General features: G+C 44.9%; 1 protein-coding gene across 1 annotated transcript in view; it reads left to right on the forward strand.

Annotated features, from left to right (window-relative positions):
* The window catches only part of CHMP4B (charged multivesicular body protein 4B), a 31,973-nt gene that overhangs the window by 1,907 nt on the left and 4,548 nt on the right, over positions 1 to 25,518 (forward strand). The window contains exons 2-4 of the mRNA XM_073606355.1: positions 16,469 to 16,646; positions 18,468 to 18,582; positions 24,203 to 24,329. Of these exons, the coding sequence (XP_073462456.1) occupies positions 16,469 to 16,646; positions 18,468 to 18,582; positions 24,203 to 24,329 (420 nt within the window). The remainder of the gene's footprint in view (positions 1 to 16,468; positions 16,647 to 18,467; positions 18,583 to 24,202; positions 24,330 to 25,518) is intronic.

The following is a 25,518-nucleotide window of genomic DNA, read 5'->3' on the forward strand; positions in this document are numbered from 1 at the left end:
AAGGTATCATTTTTAGGAGTCACGGGTGTTAGGACACTGCCATGGCCAGCAGCCTGTAGCTGTATGCCAAACACCTTTGACTCCCAGGTGCAGAAATCTGCAGATTTGTGGCGGTGTATGCCCCGATTGGGTCGATTTACTAAACCTAGCGAGTGTAAAATCTAGTGCAGCTGTGGATGGTAGCCAATCGGCTTCTAACTTCAGCTTCTTTAAACTTTGATAATAAAACCTGGAAGCCGATTGGTTTCTATGCACAGCTGCACCAGATTTTACGCTCTCCAGTTTTAGTAAATCATTCCCTTATGTGTCTGTGTGAATGAGCCCCTAAGTTTTATGTTGCTGTCTCCTTTGCCATATTAGATTTTTCTCTATTACTCCTCTGAGCGTCCATCTTGTCATGAAAACACAAAGTATCCCTAAGGAGACCTGAGGCAGCAATTAAAATACCTCTTCCTTTTTGTATTCAGAACTGAAAAAACAAGTTTTGCATGGAGTGTGAACTCGATGCCGCTCCATGCACAACAAAGCATAGCTTCACTTTAAGTAGATCAGTGGTGGGGGGCGGGGAGGGCCCACCTTTATAACTACTTAAAGGGACAGATTCAAGTGGAAGGAAGCCCATGTTCACATTGGTCCGATTTGGCATGCGATTTGACATGTGAATTTGCATGCCAAATCAGTGGCTATTGCCGGCAATGCCACCATCCGAATCAGTGTGACGCCGCACTAATTCCCAAAAGTAGTTCCTGTACTACTTTTGGCGACTTTGGAGGCGATTTTGAATAGATGTCTGTCAAATCGCCCCCCGAAGTCAGACTGCATTGCCAGTTTGAAATCATGCGAGTTCAGCTTAACTCGCATGATTTCTAACCCGCATCAGTGTGAATCTGGGCTAAAGGCTGATAACCCAGCTGTAAATCATGCTCCCTTGTGTTCTGGTCCTCTGTATACATTGAGGTTGATTTACTAAAACTGGAGAGTGCAAAATCAGGTGCAGCTCTGTGTGGTAGCCAATCGGCTTCTAAATTCAGTGTGTTTTAAGCTTTGACAAAAAAGGAAGCTGATCGGTTTCTATGCAGAGCTGCACCAGATTTTGCGCTCTCCAGTTTTAGTAAAACAACCCCACAGTGTGATCACTTCCTGAATACTGTTTTAAAAGCTTTTCTATACAGTCACATGACCACAAAACTCCGGCTAGACTGTGCACTGTAGAGGGTCTGATGGGGGTGTGACTCCATGAGATGGAGCTTTGTGGTCTCGTGACCACATAGAAGTAAAAAAAAAAAAAAGGAAGCATCATGTAGTGATGGGTTGTTTGGAAATTCTTATTCATCACTGCTACTCATTCATGTCTGTACAACCATCAAGGAAATCTATGTGCAAGTCCTACAGCAATCCAACCAGATCCGCAACAGACTTTAGGCTAGGTTCACACTGCTGCAGTGCGAATTTACCGCGAATTTACCGCGATTTTACCGCGAATTTCAGGAGTTGGATATAGCTGCGATTGATAGTCTAGCCAATGGAATCATAATGTAAAAAAAAAAAGGGTCTTAACTTCCTGTGTACTTCCTGGTTTTTGTGGAGAGTAGTGTGGTGGAATTCGCACATATGTGAACCAATCAATGCGATTCAAGAACGATTTACATTGATGTCTATGGAGACTAAATTCGCAACGCAACGCAGTAAACTCGCACAGGACCTTTTTTTCACGCAGGTTATATTCGCAACGCGTCGATGTGAACGGCACTAATGTTAATCTATGTAATTTAAATGACTTGCGAATATGAGCGATCGCAACGGCTCAAATTCGCAATAGAATTCGCAGCAGTGTGAACCTAGCCTTATACTGATAGCTGCTGATTACTAATTGGCTTTTTTTTTTTTTTTAAATATGAGATGTGTGTGTGTGACAATAGTTGTGCAATCTAATTTCAGCCCATGTTGCAAGTAACACACTGGGGAAGTTGTGCATAGCAACCAATCAACTTGTACAGTAAGGGTCCTTTCACACGGGCGGTCCACTCGGCGGACTCAGTGGGGGGATCACTCCGCTGAGCAGGCAGATGACAGGGCCGTCTCCGCTCAATATGCTGAGACGGACCTGTCAGAGCCTCGCTCTCCTCTATGGGGAGATCGGATGAAAACAGACCACCTGTCTTTTTTTCATCTGATCCCATCCACCAGAGGGATGGAAAATTAAGGTCACCCTCCTTCTGGTTTTGGTGGAGAGGATCGGATAGCAGTGGGTGTCAGTGGACATCGCTAACGTCCGCCGCTCCATAGGGTTAAATGAAGGGTCCGATCAGGGGTCCGCCTGAAAAACTGACAGCTTAGAGCTGGTCAGGACTGCTGCAGCATGGAGGTATTAAGGATCGGCTGATTATCATCAGCTGATATTCACTTATTTCGGCACAAACGCACCCGATATTACTGAAATTGCTTCAAAGGGTTTTACCCTGTAGCTGCCTGCATCACCCCAGTACCGTTCTTTAGAGCGGACGATTGGCTTTGTTGTGATGACAACCGATGCGGCTCAGCAGCCGCTTGGCTGTTATTGCATGCAGCAGGAGGGGACATTCCAGCCGGCACGTCTGCCGGCTGGCCAGAGACCTGAACAAAGCCAATGCTTCATTCAGGTCTTGGATCTACAGTAGTAACCGGAAGCGATGTCATGACATCTTAAAGGCGCCAGTTTTAAAAAATATATAAAGTATTCAAAAACGCCGATCTTGAAGTTTTGAATACTTTCAAGTGCAGAGGAGGGGTTTGGTGTCTTATAGACCCCCAATCTCTCCATAAAGAGTGTCTGTCACTGCCTATTACTGTCACAAGGGGTGTTTACATTCCTTGTGACAGCAATAATGGTGATAAAAAAAAAAGTGTACATTTTTTTTTATAACGGCCTGAGAGGTGGCCGAAAAAACGTTATCGGTCGATCCCTGGTAAGTATAGATGTTTGTTTTTTGTGAACCCCAAACTTCTCTTTTTAAGGCTATGTTCACACTAGCCCACGTGGTAAAATGCAGCGTTTTACAGTGCAGGCAGCTTCAGCACATCGCACTGCTTACTTTTTAACTTTTTTTTTTTTTTTTTTTTTAAACATAAAGTTTATTTAAGCTTCAAAACAAACATATAAAAGCAGTGGTACAATCTCATCAAGCATACCTAGAACACCCATATAAAACATAATCCAAGTAGTAGTAGTATGACACTTTAAGTATCCAGAAGGGAAACCACCATCAGGAGCACACTAGAGTAGAATTAGGAGTGCAAGGGAGAAGGGGAGGATAGTATTATATACCGAGGAGGGGGAGGGGGAGAGTTCCACTTCCACAGTATTCAGAATGACCGTCTTTGAACACTTTCTTGTACTTCTACATATCATAGACCATCTATAATGCTGCATTCCGAACCCTAATCCAGAGGCGGCCGCGGCTCACGAACCCAAGTACCGCCCATAGTTTTACTTTTTCACTTTACTCGAAGTGTCACATTGTGACCATTCAGATTTCTGCAGAACGGCATGTGTGATATTTAGGGCCAGCGAGTGCCCTGAGGGAAAATGCTGATATGCTGCATTTTTCTGCACTGCACGCGGAACACATCACACTAGTGTTGTGGTGTGAATGGGGCACATTGAAAACCAATGTTCTTTATGTCCTAATGGTGACCTGCTTTTATCCAGGGCAGAAAGACACAAGTCACTGCCCATTGTGTAAATGATCTCTATAGTAGTCTTAAATCCAAAGTGTAAAATTCTGTTTAATCATCTGGCTCAGCTTTACTGGCTGTTGGGGTGAACACATTGGGTCCCTGATTTTTTTGCGTGCTGCCTGTAATGAGCAAGACCCCCCCCCCCCCAAACACAATATTAGAGCACCTGATCACGATTCCCTGCACACTGTGCCCAATGCAATGTGTCCCCCCGGGCATAGAACCTGAGCACGGCACCAGGTGGCATTGTGAAGATGTAGTCCTGTCTGGGAGTGCAGATCTGGGTGGCTACATGTCACCTCCAGGGAGATCCTGCAAAGCAACAGACACCTTATAGGTGGAAATTAAACACACCACAATTTCAGAATCCTATTGAATCCTGTTTACACTTATCATTGAGAGTGAAAGTAAATCCCAACTTTTGAACTGGAATAGAGGGGAAATCTTCCAACGAGGAAATGAGTTCTGTTGACAACTCGGAATTACTATTAGTGCCCGGTCACACTAGTGAGCAGCGATGGGCGCACACTCTATCATATGCTGTGTGATGTAATGTCGATCATGGCACATCACACTGTTTACTTTTTTTTTTACCAGGAACTTTATTAAAATGTAACGATTGACATTTTGTTATGGTTCTCTTCACCATGACGGCATTTTTGTGCAATGGTTCTAGTCTCAACCTGTTGCACTTAAAAAAAAGAGTGCATACAGTACTTTATTTCAGCAGAGCAATGTTGCGCTGTGAAGTGACATTAGGAGCGAGGCTTTTCCTAGTCTGCTTTGGGGTTACACTAGAAATAACTGCCAGCTCAGCAATACTGCATCTGGTGTGAATGGGCCCTTTAAAGGATAAGTTCACCTTTGGAACATATATTTAGGGTGGAACATGTAACATGCCCCTTCTCCCAGATTCCCATTTTCCCTGTGACAGCAGGCAGGGGTTCTGCTTCCTGCAACCACTGTCCCACACAACTGCATTGTTCATTTACAAATTTTTTGTGGATTAATAAACTACAAGTACTGTCTGGCACTGCAGCAGACAGACTTGCAGTTTCAGTGGGTTGCGGGGGCGCTGATGAGCAGCCCCCGCACAGCCTGTACAGAGGTGTGTCGGCTGAAAGCCGGAGGATGTATCTGCAGGGGCCCACATTGCAGTCATGATCTACTGATTGCTGGTGTAATGCTTTCCAGGCTCCCACAGGAAAATTTTTTATAAATGTCTTTTCTTTTTTTTTTTGGCAAAAAAATGTTCATTTATTTTTTCTGTAAAGGTGAACTTATCCTTTAACTGCAAGTGTCCTAAAGTGGTTAGCAGATAATACAAGGGAACATGTACACTGTATCTCTTTGTGTACCCTATGGATGCACCGATAAGTTTTTTTTTTTGTTTTTTTTTAACACCGAGTACCGATACTTTTTCTGAAGTACTCGCCGATACCTTGCCTAGGTTCACATATGTGTGGGGCCAGTTTGCAGCGCGATTTCAAGCCCCGTCCAGCGTGACTTTGTTCAGCGATTCAGGTGGGAATTGTTAAAGTGGATGGCATTGGAAATCACACCTGAACCGAGCTGACAATCGTCTTTTTTTTAAATCACACTGCGGCCTGCTCAGGTGCGATTTACAGTGTCATAAACTTTAAAATTTGCACCTGAACCGCTGAATGAAATTGCACCGGACTCTTGAAGATATCAGTTTTGTATCGGAGCATTTGTATTAATTCAATGCATAGTATCAGCACTGGTGCAGCACTAGTATACTCCTTAAGGGGAAACTAACCCCCCAGAAATATTCACCTCCACCATCCAGCAATGCAGTGGTCACATCTCATTAGATGCTGTCATCTTTTCTGGCTACTTCCCCGTGCCAGATTTTTGGTCTTTTGATTGGCCAATGGGGGAATGATACTGCCCCACGTATGTGCAGTATGGTGTACATTCAGTAGAAGACTACGAGCAGACAGTGGTACTAAACCCAGGACCCTGCATTTACTATATCTGGTTTCCCACAGTACATGGAACATTGGAATTCAATTATTTTAGTAAATTTAACCTGCTAAATATCTTTTCTCATCAGCAGTATATAGCAGTCTTGTGACTTCTATCAGTGTCCAGCCAAGCACCTAAAGCTTGTAGGAGGAGTTTTCTGACTGTCCTATGAGGCTGCATTATCCCTGACCCTCTGTCCAGACAGTGCTGATTGGCCCTGAACCGATCACATGTACTCTCCCAAGAAAAAAAAAACCTCTCTAGCAATGCACACCAAACTGAGCATGTGCAGCCTGACTCCATAGGCTCTGTGTTATCAGAAAATTTTTAGGGGACAGTAGAAAAAGGGAAGGATCAGAAAAGACAAGATCAAGCAGCCTTTTTACACAATGCAGAGGATTAACTCCTTAGTTTCCGCAGTGAGAATAACAAGCATGCTTTACTGCATATACAGACTGATTTTACTGTTGTGGGTTTAGTAACACTAAGTTTTATTACAGAAGAGACATAGCAAGGCTCTTCTGCAATAAAGAGTTGCCTGCTTGTAGTTTTTCACTAGTTAAATTTAGTTCCACTTTAAGGGGGGAGGACTTGGCATGTTACCTGTCATGTGATGTCACAATGCCTTCTAATTATATGCTTTTTAAATTTTCTTGTGTTTATGCAGCACCATCCCATTATTTTACTTCAAAAAGTTATATAACACAGGTTCGTTCTGTTTAAGGAAATAAAAACCCTGTAAATACAAGTCCTATTTATCCCAATTACAAGTCCTATATGAGTAGAGAAATAGTATTTAGTCCTTAGGACAGTGTTATTAAACAAAAACATAAGAGAGATTGGACTTTTAAACAGAAGCTGGGAGTCGTAATGGAGGTAACTGGATAGAAACGATTAATAACATAAATGGATTAGTGTTCCAGCAGCTGCAATAATGGTACAGACCTTTAACTGCTTTTCAGCTGACACAGAGCAGTTCAATTAGGAATACAAAGGGCTTGTCTACTGTACTATAACTGACAAGATTGGATCTAAAATATTGGAGTGTTGAGGGTTACATAATACCAAGGTGATGAGATTTCAGCAATTTAATTAATGCAGTTTATCATTGGTTCTTAGTTACTGCAGATTGCTTTTTAAAGTAAGGTTGGTCATAAAATATCCAGCCTGGAGTTATGTTAGGCAGGGGTCCCCAACCCCCGGGCTGCGGATCAGTGCCAGTCCGTGCCCTGCTTGAAGTAGGGCCACACATGCCGCACTGAATGAGGTGAGCAGAGACCAGAGCATCATTGCTCACATCACCGCTGTTGGGTCCGCCTCCATGAGATTCTCAGATCTCTTAGGAGTAAGGATGAGCTCCGGCGTTTTCGCATGCTGCATGCGCCGAGCCCGCCAGGAACTTGGCACTGCGCTAATCACAAGCAGTGAGACATTTCCCGATGTGCGGCTGCAGAGATCTGGAAATGTCTCACTGCCTATGATTAGCGCAGCGCGTTGCCGACTTCCTGGCAGGTTCGGCACGTGCAGCATGCGAACACGCCGGAGCTCATCCTTACTTAAAAGTGGAGCCCTGTAATCAACTGTTCGGTTCCGGCTCCATACAGATTCCTTGCATGGCTGCAGCGCTGGGGAGCGGCTTTACTATTATTAGTAAGTTCTTTCACCACACAAAACCCTTACAAAGTGACGGGCCGCATCTGGTGGCTGCGGTGGCATTTCAGTATAAATTACAATTTTAATAGTAGAAATAATGCTATTCAATCACTGTGACATCATATCCACCATTTTGTCGGGATTACTGAAGCGTGAACACTCGCCGCCAAACCCCCAACCACATTCTGTTTAGTTTTTTGGTTTGTAAAGGCTTCCTCTTTTTCTTATCGTACATCACGGGACACAGAGCCATAGTAGTTACTATGTGGGTTATAGGCCACCTTCAGGTGACGGACACTGGCACGCCCTAAGATAAAAAGTGCACTCCCTATATAACCCCTCCCACTACTGGGAGTACCTCAGTTTTTTTGCCAGTGTCTAAGGTGTTGGTCACAAGTAAAGATGTGCTGTGCTGAGCTCCACTGGAACAATCCTTGCTGGGGCTAGCCATGCAGACCAGATCCATTCATTCCTTTTTTTTCCTCACTGCAATCTTTTTCAAATTCTAATTCTATAAACCAGGGGTCTGCAAACTTTCTAAACAAAGGGCCAGTTTAATGCCCTTCAGATTTTAGAGGGGTTGGACTGTGGCCAGTAGGACTAGAAAATGTCCTGGCATCAGTAACCATGCCCCATCACTGGTGTCAGTCAGAGGAATTTGTGTCCCATCATTGGCGTTAGTGAGTGAAATAGTGTCCCGTCACTGGTGTCAGTGGGAGGAATAGTGTCCCGTCACTGGTGTCAGTGGGAGGAATAGTGTCCCGTCACTGGTGTCAGTGGGAGGAATAGTGTCCCGTCACTGGTGTCAGTGGGAGGAATAGTGTCCCGTCACTGGTGTCAGTGGGAGGAATAGTGTCCCGTCACTGGTGTCAGTGGGAGGAATAGTGTCCCGTCACTGGTGTCAGTGGGAGGAATAGTGTCCCGTCACTGGTGTCAGTGGGAGGAATAGTGTCCCATCGGCTGGATAAAGGCAAGCAAAGGGCCACAGTTTGGAGACTACTGCTATAAACCATAAGTTATGGTGACTTTACGGACCAGTCACAGATCTTGTCCCAAACAAGACTGTCGCAGAGGTCCTTGTAGAAAGCTCATGTGGGATGGAGTGGGCCATCAAGAGCTAAACCTGAACCCTTCTTACCTGACACTAATGATTTAAAGTTTTATTTTGTGTGACTTTGTCCTCTGTGTACTTCTCTATACAAGTTGTTTTTGAGCATCACCGAGGAGACTTTTTCTCCTAACTGCTTATTATGGTTTTTGGACTTCTTCCCAGTTTCTGTTTCCTGCCAATAAAGTCCAGGTTCTTGTCGTATGCTAGACATTTGTGTACTGAGGAAAATGTCACACGGTGTACAAACTACATAATATCTTGTGTTTCTCTCTCGATATATAGACCGGTCACCATCTTTTCTGACATTATTGGTGAGACCTTCTTACCATGGTTCTTGGCCATTTTTTTTTTTCTAGTCCACCAGGTTTGGGTTTCACAAATAGACATGTATACCACTCAAGGTGAGTGACTCCTCACAGGCTCTGCTGCAAAAGTCTTTGAGTGCTAATCTGACCTTTTGCGCTTTGGCAAATTGGTCAGAAAAGGAAATGATTCATGGCACTCCTGACTACAGCAACTTTTCTTATGGCTTCTGTTACTATTCAAAAAATTAGAAAGGTTGTCACCTCCGGGTATGGGTTTTCTGTTTTGGGGTCCACTCAACATTTAGTTTAAATTGTTTCCAGTATGTTATAAAACAATCCAAGTGTGTGGGATCTCATTATTGGCCGTACCCAATTCATACGTTGTGTAACACAAGCAATATAGCAGTGATCTGTATGTTCTGTCGGCAGAACTCAATAGCATTGCGAAATGGATTCCCCCCCTCAACACTGACTGTGTTGATGGGAGAATCAAACTATTTTCTTTTCTTTCACACGTGGTGTCATTTCTGTCTGTTGCTTCGTTCCTCTATTAGCATGATTCACTTCTGACAAGTTTTCCTGACACCAAGAGAAAAATGGTGACAGGGGAGGGACCTCCAGCACCCAGCCTGTGATTGAGAGCCTCAACTCTGTTCCTGTGTGGTGTGTGTGGGGGGGGGGGGGGGGTGTGTCCCTTCCCTCCAATCAGCTCTCAGCTCTCCTCACGAAGCTCTGCTGTGTGTAATTTTAGCTCCCGCCCCCTGTTTTCTGAAATCTCAGACAAGCTTGATAGATTCTGGACTTTGAATGGATGTAGAGAACAGAAGACTGCAGATAAATAGGTGCCACTTATGTAGGAGGATTTGTTTAATCTCTGTGTATCACCTGAGGCCAGTCACTTCACTTGGGTATATGTAAGGGTTTACAATCATTTAAAGGGTACATTTACACCTGCAAATGCATTGAATTCTGATGAGATGGCAATAGGAGGCTGCTGTCTCCTGCAGCAAATTGTGGCCACTCGCATGTAATGACTCGTGCAGCGATCACATGCAAGTGTTAGTGATTGGCCCTGGACACAGGCAGTTTGAATGCACCCTGATGTACATATGTACTAGGCGCTCCTCAACACACATTTGTAGGAGGTGCTTCCCAATGCAAATGTGAATATTTGTACTAGGTGCTTCCCAATGTAAATGTGAATATTTGTACTAGGCGCTCCTCAACACACATTTGTACGAGGTGCTTCCCAATGCAAATGTGAACATTTTGTACTAGGCACTTCTCAATACACATACAAACATTTGTACTAGGTGCACCTCTGTCTGGATAATACGCAGGCGCTCAAGTAGAGGTGCCCCTAATGGTGTTCAAATGTAATGCAGCCCTCTTCAGATCAGAAAATCTTCAAACAACTGCAAAAGCACCTAGAGGTGGGGGCAAATGCTAATGCATCACCACCATACAACTTTATATATTACTAAAAGACAATTGCTTACTCAACAGCCGTGCCACAAAGAAACCCCAGCCATAGGCGATGTCATCTAGCAATGTAGAGCATAGTTGGAAGCCTGATGCATTTTGTGAGACATGTCCCCTCCCTCAAAGCTCTGAAGAAAGGGGCATGTCCCCCGAAACACTCCAGCCATAGGCAATGTCATCTAGCCATGTAGCACACGGAAGCTTGATGTGTTTCGGGGGACATGCCCCCTTCCTCAAAGGAAGAGGGTATGTTTCCTGAAACACGTCAGCCTTCCAACTGTGCACTATATGGCTAGAAAACATCGCCTATGGCTGGCGTTTTGTATGTGACACACCTGTTGTCATTTATGTTTTGAGTATACAATTGTCTTTTAGTACTAAAGTTGTATTGTGCTGATGCACTAGCCAATTGCGCCCTCCTCTGTGTGTTTTTTGTGGGTGTACCTCTATACACATCCGATCATTTGTACTAGGCGCTTCTTGGTGCACATCCAAGAGTTGATGGTCCATTGAGCGACTCATTTATCGGGATTGGAAAGGTCCTAGAGGCCTAGGACCAGAACAAGGACCGCATACACTAGGGGTGCAACGGATCAAAAAACTCACGGTTCGGATCGTTCCTCGGATCAGGAGTCACGGTTCGGATCATTTTCGGATCAACAAAAAAAAAAATCTCCCCCACTGTAATATCCACAATCTCCCTATTGGCAGGGTATTGGCGGGTATATTGGCAGGGTATTGGCAGGGCATGGCAGAGTATTGGCAGGGCATGGCAGAGTATAGGCAGGGCGTGGCAGAGTATAGGCAGGGCGTGGCAGAGTATTGGCAGGGCGTGGCAGAGTATTGGCAGGGCGTGGCAGGGTATTGGCAGGGCGTGGCAGGGTATTGGCAGGGCGTGGCAGGGTATTGGCAGGGCGTGGCAGAAGGGCATGGCAGAGTATTGGCAGAGTATTGGCAGAGTATTGGCAGGGCGTGGCAGAGTATTGGCAGGGCGTGGCAGAGTATTGGCAGGGCGTGGCAGAGTATTGGCAGGGCGTGGCAGAGTATTGGCAGGGCGTGGCAGAGTATTGGCAGGGCGTGGCAGAGTATTGGCAGGGCGTGGCAGAGTATTGGCAGGGCGTGGCAGAGTATTGGCAGGGCGTGGCAGAGTATTGGCAGGGCGTGGCAGAGTATTGGCAGGGCGTGGCAGAGTATTGGCAGGGCGTGGCAGAGTATTGGCAGGGCGTGGCAGAGTATTGGCAGGGCGTGGCAGAAGGGCATTGCAGAGCATTGGCAGGGCATGGCAGAGCATTGGCAGGGCATGGCAGAGCATTGGCACTGCTGCCATCCGATCTCTCCCCTCCACTGTACAGATCAGTACAGAGGGGAGAGAGGAACCGGCATCATGACATGACGCCGGTTTGTTACAAGCCATCGCTCCGTCATTTGACGAAGCGATCACGTGCTAAACGGCCGCCTGGTGTACCAAGATGGCTGCCGCTCCGGAGCTAGGCCAAAGCCGCGGCCTTTCCTATGGCTGAGGCCACAGAGCACTCCGCGGATCGCGGGTGTCCCGTACGGATCAACCTCCGCAGATCGGATCACGGATCGATGACGATCCGTTGCACCCCTAGCATACACCAGCGGTTCTCAACCTCAGTCCTTAAGTACCCCCAACGGCCATGTTTTGGGAACTTCGCTTAGATAAAATAGCTCTTCTCAATACCATGTCATTGAGATTGATTTAAAGCAGCTGTGCAAAGTAAAGAAAAACCTGAAAACATGGCCAGTTGGAGGTACTTGAGGACTAAGTTTGAGAACCACTGGCATACACACTATACTTTGATTGCGAATCTGTTTTCTTGAAGGAAACACATTCCAATTTATATCCTTTAGGACCAATTCCCACCCTTATTGGTCCAGTGCCAACACACATTGGTGCCTAAACAGAGGGAAGCCAATGGAGGATGGGTATGTGCAGCTAGGAAGGGCACGATCAGACACTTTATTATACTAATTTTGTAGTAACTGAGCTTGTGTTTGACAGCTGTAGTTAGGAAAACCTGTAGTAGCTATTACATGATCACTGTGAGTAGAAGGAGGGGGCTGACTGTCACCAGGGCGGTTGCTAGGTGTGTAGCAACTCGTCAGAGTACAAAGTGACAAAGAATTGTACACATCGATTATGGCGTTTTGAGGCTCCAGTCTTTCATGTCGCTGTACTGTTTTTTTGTTTTTTCTTAAAGCTTTGAATGTGACAAGTGAAAACATGCCGCGGCTTACTGAACATGCCCAGCTTTGTAGGAATACGTTCCACTTGTAAGAAACTTTCGTATTCACTCCAGGCATCTAGGAACACTAGTCAGTACTTTAAGACTGCATTGTGTCTCTGGAGTTTGTTTCCTTTTTAGGGATCTGATAGAATGTGCTTGTTTTGGCATTGCTGAGAGATTACTGAATTCCTTGCTGAATGCCAGGCAGGACTTCTATATAAACTCCCACAAGGAAAAAGCTATTACTGCAGCAGACATAGATGAAACCTACTGATAGTTGGGTGACTCTATTATTTTAACAATTAAACTTTTTGCAGCAGAACAAGCAGCCCTGGCCCTGCAACATGCATTAGTCAGTTAGTCCTCAGGCTTCTAGAAATGTCTATAAAAATACCGACTTTCTGATAGTTACATCTATGTAGGTATATCCACCCACATGACCATGCCCATAGCTGCTGATAGGTTGCATTGCTTTTTGCAATGAGGTCAGGGCATGTGCCCAATAGAAGCTATGAGAATTTGGGCAGCTCACGGCTGCCAGTTGTAGTTAAATTTTTGTTCCGTACTTCACGGTTAAAATCCGTATGAGAACTGTGTGATTTAGGCACCACTGCTAGAAAGCATGGCCAGGTCCCCAACTTGCAATTTTTTTTTTTTGCAGAGCACCGCTTTCTCAAGGGCCCATTACAGCCCGTGATTGGTTAAGGAAGTAACAATGGCTAAATGATGGGGTCAACCCTGATGTAATCTGTAATACATTTGTTTTACATATAAACTGGTTGCATAACATAACCTGTATGCGTTCATGTTGTGAATAAAGTTCCTTCCTCAGGTATGTGTGGGGGAAAAAATGAGACCCGAGAGTGTTATATCTGAGCAGATAACCCTCATTAAATAAGAGGTGTGTGTAGTGTACTGTGCAGGCTATGCTGCCTGGTCTGGGAGCAGATAAACGCATTGTACAGCCTGGGATTCATGGACCTCATAGTATATCCCAGTGGTTCTATGTCCACGCCGTATATCCCAGGGAGGGGTCGCAGTCCAGGCCGTATATCCCAGGGAGGGGTCGCAGTCCAGGCCGTATATCCCAGGGAGGGGTCGCAGTCCAGGCCGTATATCCCAGGGAGGGGTCGCAGTCCAGGCCGTATATCCCAGGGAGGGGTCGCAGTCCACGCCGTATATCCCAGGGAGGGGTCGCAGTCCACGCCGTATATCCCAGGGAGGGGTCGCAGTCCACGCCGTATATCCCAGGGAGGGGTCGCAGTCCACGCCGTATATCCCAGGGAGGGGTCGCCGTCCACGCCGTATATCCCAGGGAGGGGTCGCCGTCCACGCCGTATATCCCAGGGAGGGGTCGCCGTCCACGCCGTATATCCCAGGGAGGGGTCGCCGTCCACGCCGTATATCCCAGGGAGGGGTCGCCGTCCACGCCGTATATCCCAGGGAGGGGTCGCCGTCCACGCCGTATATCCCAGGGAGGGGTCGCCGTCCACGCCGTATATCCCAGGGAGGGGTCGCCGTCCACGCCGTATATCCCAGGGAGGGGTCGCCGTCCACGCCGTATATCCCAGGGAGGGGTCGCCGTCCACGCCGTATATCCCAGGGAGGGGTCGCCGTCCACGCCGTATATCCCAGGGAGGGGTCGCCGTCCACGCCGTATATCCCAGGGAGGGGACGCCGTATATCCCAGGGAGGGGACGCCGTATATCCCAGGGAGGGGTCGCCGTCCACGCCGTATATCCCAGGGAGGGGTCGCCGTCCACGCCGTATATCCCAGGGAGGGGTCGCCGTCCACGCCGTATATCCCAGGGAGGGGTCGCCGTCCAGGCCGCATCTCCCAGGGAGGGGTCGCCGTCCAGGCCGCATCTCCCAGGGAGGGGTCGCCGTCCAGGCCGCATCTCCCAGGGAGGGGTCGCCGTCCAGGCCGCATCTCCCAGGGAGGGGTCGCCGTCCAGGCCGCATCTCCCAGGGAGGGGTCGCCGTCCAGGCCGCATCTCCCAGGGAGGGGTCGCCGTCAATGTTAATTTTGGCAGCAAATTTCAATTTCGTTTTAGCCCCATTTTAGTCTTTGCAATTGTTTTAGTTTTAGTCTTATTTAGTCGACTAAAGCTCCAGGACTTTTTAGTCAACTAAAACTCATTTTAGTCATCTAAAATCTAATGGGTAGAGTTAAATTGTAATGCATTAGTTAAGCATTTCTCTACAATTTCCAAACTCATTATATACTGCTGGAGTGAAAAATCTAATATGTTATTATTTATGGTATTGAGGTATGAACATGCACTACAGACCAGTGTTAATTTTGACGTCAAATTTCAATTTAGTTTTAGTCTTTTGACTAAAATGCCATTTTTAGTTTTAGTCATATTTTAGTCATCTCAATTGTTTTGGTTTTAGTCGACTAAAATGGTATTAAGTCGACTAAAATGTTTTAGTCGACTAAATTAACACTGGTCGTAGTCCACGCCGTATATCCCAGCGGGAGGGGGTCGTAGTCCACGCCGTATATCCCAGCGGGAGGGGGTCGTAGTCCACGCCGTATATCCCAGCGGGAGGGGGTCGTAGTCCACGCCGTATATCCCAGCGGGAGGGGGTCGTAGTCCACGCCGTATATCCCAGCGGGAGGGGGTCGTAGTCCACGCCGTATATCCCAGCGGGAGGGGGTCGTAGTCGTGTCCCCCCCCCTTATATCCGGGGGGGTCATAGTTCACACTGTGTTTTTTGTATATTCCAGGTTCATTGCAATACGCAGACAGATTTATCAAATAAGTGGTTCTCCAAAACTTGTTTTGGTGACAACAGGGACCCAGCAATAATAACCAGGCAGAAAAACACATTTAAAGCGGACCTTGGATAGTAAACTTTTTTTTTTTTCTGCCAGTAAATACCTTATACAGCCCACTTCCTGTTTCTTGTTCGGTCATTAGCCCAGGCTTATGACAACATTCACAGCTCTCTCTCTCACAATATATAAAAAATAATATGCAAAGTGGTTGTAGGGAAGCTTCAGAATGACAAAGATGTTTTTATTACGAATTATATGAGCAGACTGCAGTTCCTCTTTAATGGCGTTCCCTAAGAAGAGAACCGATCACAATTGTACTTCAGTACTTTTGTTCCCGTTGCACACACTTTATGCCAGACCAGGTTCACATTAAAGAGGAGTTCCCATTTAAAAAAAAAAAAAAAATTCAAAGTCAACAGCTACAAATACTGCAGCTGCTGACTTTTAATAATCAGACATTTACCTGTCCCACGGTCCAGCGATGCAGGGGAACAAACCCCCGCTCGTCTCCCCCTCCGTTCGGCGGCACCGGCATTGCAACTGTGGGCGCTCGGCTGTGGCTTCACAGCCGGGCACCCACTGCGCATGCGCGAGCGGCGCCGTGTGCCATGATTGGCCCCATAATCATCTGGGACCTGTCACGTGTCCCAGATGATTGACAAGATGGAGGGGGCAAAGCTGAGCCCTTCCTGCGCCGAGGGGAAGTGATGTCACGAGCCCAGGCACTGAAGGAGGCAGACTACGAGGGACCCCCTAGCAACAGCCATTTAGAGGTGAGCAAAAAAAATTTTTTCAAAATTTCCAAATTTTTTAAATTTTTTTTTTTTTTTTGCACTTTAAGCACAATGTACACAGCTACATGGCTCTGTTTGATTCTGTTAGGGTTACTTGGGAGCTGGAAGACTGCATTACATTCACACTGGGCAGGATATTAACTTTCGACTCCAAGGACCTCTGACTCCTAGCTCCAAAGTGAACCTCAATACCACCTATATAATGCTGCATAATTCAGTAAATATACATGTTTTATTGAGAAGTATTCAGAATTAAAAATAGGCCCAGTCATGACTGGTTCTCTTTAAGTCTTCTTGCAATATCACCCTAGAAGTAAACAATATATCTCACCGTAGTTTCTCAAAGCTTCCACAAACCGATTTTTATGTTTTGCCCATAGTTGCTCTTCTGGCACTGAAACGGAAGAAGCGGTACGAGAAACAATTGGCACAGATTGATGGAACGCTGTCTACTATCGAATTCCAGAGGGAAGCCTTAGAAAATGCCAACACAAACACTGAAGTCCTCAAGAACATGGGATATGCAGCTAAAGCTATGAAGGCCGCTCACGATAACATGTAAGTATTGTCACATATGAGTTTTGCTCATCCCAGAGTCAAACTGCCAGCCGATTGCAAATCGAGTGTTTGCTCCCTCTACTGGCTGTTCTGGTGAAGACGACTTTCTGAAGTTCAAACTGAGTATCAGAATGGGGAAGAAAGGGGATTTAAGTGACTTTGAACATGGCATGGTTGTTGGTGCCAGTATTTCAAAAACTGCTGATCTACTGGGATTTTCACGCACAACCACCTCTAGGTTTTTTAGAGAATGGTCCGAAAAAGAGAAAATAGGCAGTGAGGGGCAGTGGTGTGGACAAAAATGCCTTGTTGATGTCAGAGGAGAATGGGCAGGCTGGTTTGAGATGATATAAAGGCAACAGTAACACAAATAACCATATGCAGAATAGAATCTGCATAGAATGCACGGAGGTGAAAATAACCTTCAGCCTTTACAACCACTTTAAGTGGATGGAACTGCTTAAATTGATACCAAAGGGTTTTTTTTTAAATAAGAGGGGTTATAGAACTACCTGCTTTGTGCAACCATATTGCACAGAAAGGTCACTTACCTCCTGTTCTTGCAGTCCCCCTGGTGCTATCAGCCCCCTCCCTCTTTTGGGTGGATGCTAAAACACCCCAGCGTGCATTTTCCCCAGGGTCCCAAGTTGGGCTGTGTGCGTCTAAAGACACATGCAACGCCAGCAAGCCACGCCCCCACTCCCTCACAGAAAGTGGACCGACAGCAGCAAAAGCCTATGTGTGAAAGCAGGAAGTGAGAGGAGAGGTGCTGGAGCTGAAGACAGCGCTTGGAGCAATGACAGGAGCCAGGGTAATATTTATGCACCGAGGGGGTTAGGACAGTTGGAGGGGTGTTTTTTTTTTTTTTTTTTTTTTTTTTTTTTACCTAACTGCACGATTTGCATTAAGCTTAAATACATTTAGGCTTTAGAACTAATTTAAGTGTAGTTTATGTCCATTTACTTTCTGGATTCCACAGTAGGGTACCTGCCTTTTTATATAGAGAATTGTTTTTTAGCAGCAGTGCCTCCTTCTCCCCTTTTTTTTTTTTTTGGTCTATTGTATCTGGATGTGTATAACTCTTAGACCCCTTTCACACCAAGGTGCTTCAAAAACGCCTTAGTGTTATTACCGCGTCGTTTTTACAGCGTTTTAGGGGCGTTAGCGGTAAAATTAACGCAACGCTGCAGGCGTTTTAACAGCGTTTTTCAAGTGTTATTGAAGCATGTGTTATTGATGCTATCTTTCTGCTTGCATGTTTATCCTTTGTGATATCATGTAAAACAAGCAGTGTCTTGTTTTACTTCAAATCTTCATTTTTCTGGGATTAATTCTTTTTTTTGGCACTTTAATTTAGTTTTTTTGGCACTTTGATGGTCTGTTTAATCATGCTGACCTTCCCACAAGTTCAGTCCTGTTGTTGTAGATGCTCTCTTTTCTGCTTGCATGTTTACCTTTTTGTGAGATCATGTGAATTTTCTACAGCTCAGGGCGGATAATAGGCGATATTCAGGCGTTCTTACAGTGTTTTCAATTCATTTCAATGGAGAGGGGCGTTTTTTAAGTGCTTTTTTCAATGCCCAAAAGCTGCTCCAAAGATGCTGCTTGCAGGACTTTTCTCAACGCCCCACCAGCGCAACGCCTCAGTGTGAAAGGGTCCATTGAGATGCATGGGGAGCATTTTATGAGCGTTTTAATAGCGTTATTTTTAGCGCTGAAATGCTGCAAAAACGCCTTGGTGTGAAAGGGGTCTTAATAGGCGGGCTGCTTTTGTTCTTCTGGTTTATCTATTTATAAAAATACTATGTGTTTTGTCCACAGGGATATTGATAAGGTTGATGAACTAATGCAGGACATCGCTGACCAGCATGAGGTGGCACATGAAATCTCAGATGCCATTTCCAAACCCATTGGTTTTGGAGAGGAGTTTGATGAGGTGAGTGAAAAAATAAAATTGTCTAAACCTGAAAGTTGCATATGTATAGAATAGCCAAAGTAAGCATACTAAAATCGGCAACAGGTTTTCTTTATGCTTTATGTGAAACCTAACACAGGATTGCTGTGTGCCGGCAGGGTCTTCACCAACATTTGGTAAGCTTTCTAGATGGCAGGAAGCCCAAAGCCTGATTTCTACTACTATATATAAATCCTAGAATAGGCGCTCCAAGATTACCCCAAAAATCACCTACATATATTATAATAATAAAAATGAAAATAAAGATAAGTCGCTGTAAGCAGTGGGAGTGTATCAGTGCATGAAAGACTGAGTTAAAAAAACTGATTTGAACTCAACCACCAAAGAACTGCATAGAATATATAATGTTACTCACTAGATTGTAATAAATTCACATTTTATTAACCAAAAAATGGATATATGCAAATTGTATAATGCATTAAAATGGGTACCAAACCCACATCATATACACCTAAAAACATGCATCCACCTCTCTCACTCTATATACATACTCCATAAGCCCCCTAACCAGTGTCAATATATAATGATTTAGTAGATAAAAAATCAAATAATTCAAAAAGATCAAAAGTGGTCATGGTGATTTCATGCATGGTGGATAAATGGAACTACAGAGATAGAGTATAAGATTTTGTGAGGCAAAAGAAAAACAAGCCAGTAGATTCAGTGGTGGTATCCTTGTAAAAGGTGATGTCAAGTATCAATATTCCAAGGTGCCAGGTACAAGGACAAATGTAGAGGCATGGATCTCTTAACTCATAATGTGAAACCTCCCATAATGGTAAGGAAGTGATGAAATTGTGTGGTCCAGAGGAGGATGAGTATTCACCAAAGCAAAGTCAATAACCATCTAGACTCTAGAGCAGTGATGGTGAACCTTGGCACCCCAGATGTTTTGGAACTACATTTCCCATGATGTTTATGCACTCTGCAGTGTAGTTGAACATCATGGGAAATGTAGTTCCAAAACATCTGGGGTGCCAAGGTTGGCCATCACTGCTCTAGAGCATATTATGTCTGTATGGTTCCAAGATGGATTCTATGAACATAACCTCCCTCGCACATCAGTGTACATTCAAGTCATTTCCCTACCTCCCCCATTGGTGATCCGTTTATATGTAATAAGCCACATATCTTTGTTATATGCATTTCTCCAGTATTGGCTTATAACCTGCAGAAATATGTTCAAACTGTAAATTGTTCAATAAAACATGTATGTTTTTTTTCATACTTATCCATCCAGTAGTTCATAGGCCCTTAGTTCTCATGCAGGAGAATACACCTCTTGACTGTACGTAGCCATACACCAACGGATCACCAATGGGGGAGGTAGGGAAATGACTTGAATGTACACTGATGTGCGAGGGAGGTTATGTTCATAGAATCCATCTTGGAACCATACAGACATAATTTGCTCTAGAGTCTAGACGGTTATTGACTTTGTTTTGGTGAATACTTATCCTCCTCTGGACCACGCAGTTTCATCTCTTCCTTACCATTATGGAAGGTTTTACAATATGAGTCAACCAGAGATCCATGCCTCTCCATTTGTCCTTGTACCTGGCACCTTGGAGTATTGATACTTACCATCACCTTTCACAAGGATATCAAGGTTTGAATGGCTACTGGCTTGTTTTTTCTTTTTCCTCTTGAACTCTTTGTCTCCATAGTTCTATTTGTCCACCATGCATGATATCACCATTATCACTTGATTTTTTTTTTTTTTTAATCTTTTTGCATTTTTAGATTTATTTGATTTTTGTCTACGAAATCATTATGTATTGATTTACCTGTTAAGGGCTTATTGAGTATGTAGTGACAGAGTGAATGCGTGTTTTTAGGTGTGTATGATGTGGGTTTGGTACTTTTATTTTTAAATGCATTATACAATTTTTATTTTTTTTATTTTTTGATTAATAAAATGTGAATTTATTAGTCTAGTGAGAAATGTTATATATTCTATGCAGTTTTTTGGTGGTTGAGTTCAATTCAGGTTTTTTAACTCCGTTTCTCCTTCTGATTTCTACTATCTTTTTTTTACTATGGCGGGGCTTCAAGCGATACTAAAGCCCTTTTTTTCTAAAATAACAAACATGTTATACTTACCTCCTCTGTGCAGTTGGTTTTGCACAGAGCAGCCTGGATCGTCCCCTTCTCAGGTCCCTCTTCAGCGCTCCTGGCCCCTCCCTCCTGCCAGGTGCCCCCACCACAAGCAGCTTGCAGTGGGGGCACCCAAGGAGCCACACTCCCAAGCTGCGGCTCTGTGTCCATTTACACACAGAACCATGGCTTGGCCCCATCCCCTCAGTCTCCTGATTGGCTCACTGGCTTTGATTGACAGCAGTGGGATGGCTTCCGCTGCCCAGTCAAGAGTGTGAGTCCCCGGATAGCCAAGTGGACATCACTGGATCGAGAGGGGCTAATGCAAGTATTGGGGGGGGGGGGGGGGGAGATTGAGGGCTGCTTCACACAGGTTTTTTACCTTTATGCATAGAATGCCTTATGAGTTTTTCAAAGACCTTCCTAGGTCCTGATTCCATAAGTCAAATAAACCCATCTAACCTTCCATACACCCAATTAAAATCCTCTTCCAAGATTTTGCTTCTTATCATTTCCAACACTTCACACCAAACACTTGTAACTGGCAGGCATTTGCATTGTGAAAGAATTACATGAGAGCAGACTACAGACTTCATTGTCAGGTCTCCTGTAAAGCTGTGCTAGCACGCTGCTCTAGAAAGCTCATTTTGTTAGCAGCCATTTGTCATATTAAATTATGCAGTGAAAGCTGAGGATAACCCCATACAGTGCTGGAACACGGATTAGAACAGTACAGTATTACAGGCTGTGGTGTAAATACTATTAGGCACTGTGGAAGACAGGGCACATATTCTATAATGATTCACTGGGCTCATCTAAAAAAAAAAAAAAAAAAAAAAAAAAAAAGTAGATGTTGAAATCACTAAAAGCAAAGCGAATGTAAAAATACATACAAACCTCATACATTGCAGGTTACCACTCTTTAGATGTAGTGTTGGATTAGTTGACGTTGTCTTCAGGCTTTTTTCCCTTTATTTTCACCTGATAATGCTGCGAATAACACTTCCTGTCCCTTCAAGTCTACACTCACCTATCCACTGTATGTATGGAAGTAGCCATGGTTGTCTCACAAGCTGGATTTGGTGGGATCATTTTTTTTTATATGCTTTTTAGCTCACAAAGTGGCAAACGCTGGGGTTGGTTTACTAAAACTGGAGAGTGCAAAATCTGGTGCAGCTCTGCATAGAAACCGATCAGCTTCCAGGTTTTTTTTTTTTTGTTAAACGTAACCCTTTCACGCTGATCGCCTCTCAGCCCTGTAAGCATTCTAAAAGCTGGGCGGTGGGCATTCGATCATGTAACTGTTGTGATTGACTGTCACAGCGGTCACATGTTCGGAAGCTCAAGTATTTATCGGGAGCTTACTGATCCCCTCTGGGGGCGTACTCTGAGCACGGTAAGTGGCTTACGCAGGGCCATATATATAAGGCCACTCGGCGGTAAAGCCCACTTGCTAAAGGCCGACGTGAAGAGGTTCATTGAACAAGCTGAAGTTAGAAGCTGATTGGCTACCATGCACAGCTACTCCAGATTTTTCACTCTCCAGTTTTAGTAAATCACCCCATTATATTTCTGGCAAGATCAACAGGTATACTTGTATACTGGGTACACTTGCTAAAAATGATGTTGGCCTGAAAAGTGAAAACGAATGCAGCCACCAGATCTCAGGACCGGTAAGCTTTAATATATTACAATTTGTTTTTGGATTTAGATGCACTTAAATTGGTATTAAACCCCAAAATAAAATGTAATCTATTGTAGCTCACTAATCCTTAGATGTGGTTTTATTTTTATTTGGTGATCTGGCCCGTAACATACTTCCTGTCTTGAGCTGCTTCATGTCTATGGGATGCAGCAGCTGCACAGATACAGATGCTGCTTCCAGTTTGACATCCATGTGAGTGCTTGTCTCTGAATTCACTGTGTCTGCTTTCGCGGACAAGCACCCACCTGCGTCAGAATATAATCAGTGTCTGTGCAGCTGCTGCATTCCAGTAGACATGAATGGGACTGCCTGCATGGAATATACAGAACACCTGTGCATCCTGTGGAGGCAAACAGGCCATTCGCACAAATGTGCGCTCAAAGGGGTTGTAAAGGTTTGTGTTTTTTTTCACCTTAATGCATCCTATGCAATAAGGTGAAAAAACACGTGACAATGAGTGGCTAGTTGCCTGGCTATAGTACTTTTTTGAGGCACAGATCTGGAACAAGCATGTGATTTTCAGTCTTGCTTGTTGTAGGTCAGTAGACCTAGATCTGCTCTATAGGCTTTTGGGGATTGACATTTCGAATTCAAACAAGGCGCTTAGAACGAAAGTTTAAGGCATAGGGTGGTGAGAGCCATCTTTTCAGCATTCTCACTTGAGCAACTGCTGGCCCAGAGGTGAATATGAAGACACTATTATAGTTGCCTTATTTCAGTGCTTTTATTTTTACTCTCTATGGATTTTTTTTTTTTTAAATGAAGGAGTGTTTAAATTTATCACCTTTGGAACATGTTGCATGTCCCAGTTTCTGCACCTCCTCCCTCCCCTCAACCCTCTCCCTGTGACAATGGGTGGGGGATCCTCTCCCCAAACCCACTGTCAGTATTTGAAAATGGCGTCCGCACAGCTGCATCATTCATTCACAGTTCCTTGTGAATTAATAGACTACAAGTACCTTCACCCATTGCAGCTGATGGCTTGTAGTTCCCAGCGAATTACAAGGGCGCTGGTGAGTGTCCTCGTAGTTCATTGTTCTTCCTGCTGTCAAGTACCTGCTTGCCCATATTGGAGGTACGGCAGACAGCTATCCTGAGAGTCTGCTGGAACTGGACATTGGAGAGCATTACAAAAAATGTGCATTTATTTTTTGTTGCAGGAGCCTGGAAAGCATCGCACCAGCCATCAGCAGATCACTGATGCTATGCAGGTCTCCTGCACACTGTCAGTGGGAAAGACAATTCTCGCTGACAGGAAGACTCGACTCGAACTAAAGCACTGTGGTAGTTAATTGAGAACTGCAAGCCGATGGCCGCTAAGATGTCGGGGCTTGTAGTTCGTTCAGACACGCACAGCTGTGTGTATAAATGACGTGGCCTTGTGAGCGGAGCCCCACATGGCTGCGCTGTTTTCAAATAGTGACTGGTAGTACAAGGAAATACTCCCCATACTGCTGCCACAGGAAGGGGGGGAGGCGTGGGGCCGGCAGCGACTGCAAAGGTGAACTTATCCTTTAAGGGTTGAATGAAAGCACAGAAGGAGGCAAGTGTAACTGCTCTCCCCCCGCCGTCCTACAACAGCCAAATGTAAAGTCCCCTTTCTACATTGCATTCCCCCTTTCATGCTCCATTTGCCTGTTTGCACAAGCTATAAAACAAACAATGTGCTCCTCCTATACTTGTTTGATTTTAATAAAAGGCCATAAAGGACGTTCTATTTAACTTTCACAGCTGCCCCTTTAATAGGAGTACTTCTTTACTGTCTGTCTTTGTTTCCAGGATGAACTCTTGGCAGAATTGGAAGAATTAGAACAAGAAGAACTAGATAAGAATCTTTTGGAGGTTCATGGTCCAGAAACTGTGCCGCTCCCAAATGTGCCTGCAGCTTCTCTGCCTGCAAAGCCAGGTAAGCATTTTATCTCCAAAGACTTAACTGTGTGCAAAGGGCATAGTGTGTTCCTTATTCATCCTGAAGGTTTTCCCATGCACTGTTTCATTCACAAAGTTCAGCGGGAAGCCAGCTATGAAGTTGCAAGTTATCACAGCTGGCTTCCCACAGTAAACGTGCTGGAGACCTGAAGAATGGCGAAGAACCTGCCCAGGTGAGGACAGCGCTGGTTCCCTGTACAGGTAAGTGTCCTTTTTATTAAAAGTTAGCAGCTACAGTACTTGTAACTGCTGACTTTTTTTTTTTGCAAAGCGACGGAAGATCCTCTTTAAGGGAGCAACCATGCTGAAGTGCATACAAGTTCATGTTGGTCTCCAAATCAATCCACATGGAGCCCACTTGGATCCTAGGCACCCAGGCTGTACATGTAGCTTTAAATTCTTAGAGAAAATTAATCGGACCCTGACACTAAAATAAAGGAATTGAGTAGGGGCTGCCCTGTAAAAGATAGTTAAATACTTATTTGTCCAGTTGGTGGTGAGTCCAATCTTCAATGTTTTGTAAAAAGTGCAGCTGCTGTCCAACTCTTTTGGGTGTGTTGAAAAGTGCTTCCTTCGCTTTGTGCTGATGTTTCAGCTGCTGGCTTCTACGTCATTCGGTGTCCTCTACTGGATGGCAGGGGGAACCAAAGTACCCGGCTGGAGACATACTATCTGACACACCTGGTAGCATCGGATAGCAGCTTCTGTAGCTCTGCAAGAGAAGATTAAACACGCCGTCCACCAGGCAATAAGATGATCAACAAGGTTTTTTTCTCTTTAAAATCTCCTTTACTGTCCACAGAAATTCTTTCATTTAGAAATGAGCGTAGTTGGGCACAGCACTTGGAGGGGTGCGAGTTAGCACAGACTTGGCCGGATGTTGAGGCCCCATGTGCAGCCATGGCATAGGATCTAGGAGGTCACCACAGGGAGCTAGGGATTCGTTTTACGCTATTTGTGGAAAGAGGGTTGAAAATTAGGCAACTTCCTGGTATTGTTGGAGCTTGCTAGTAAGCCGCCCCCACCCTTTCTTTTCTATTATCTGCTTCACTGACCAGTAAGAATATACAGGAAGAGCCCAAAGCAATGCCCATCAGATTCGGGTGTGGTAGGAAAAACAGCATGGCTCCACTTTATACCTGCAGCAGTTTTTTGTTACGTGACAG

This window comes from Aquarana catesbeiana, linkage group LG12 (assembly GCF_042186555.1).
Source record: "Aquarana catesbeiana isolate 2022-GZ linkage group LG12, ASM4218655v1, whole genome shotgun sequence".
Classification (NCBI taxonomy): Eukaryota; Metazoa; Chordata; class Amphibia; order Anura; family Ranidae; genus Aquarana; species Aquarana catesbeiana.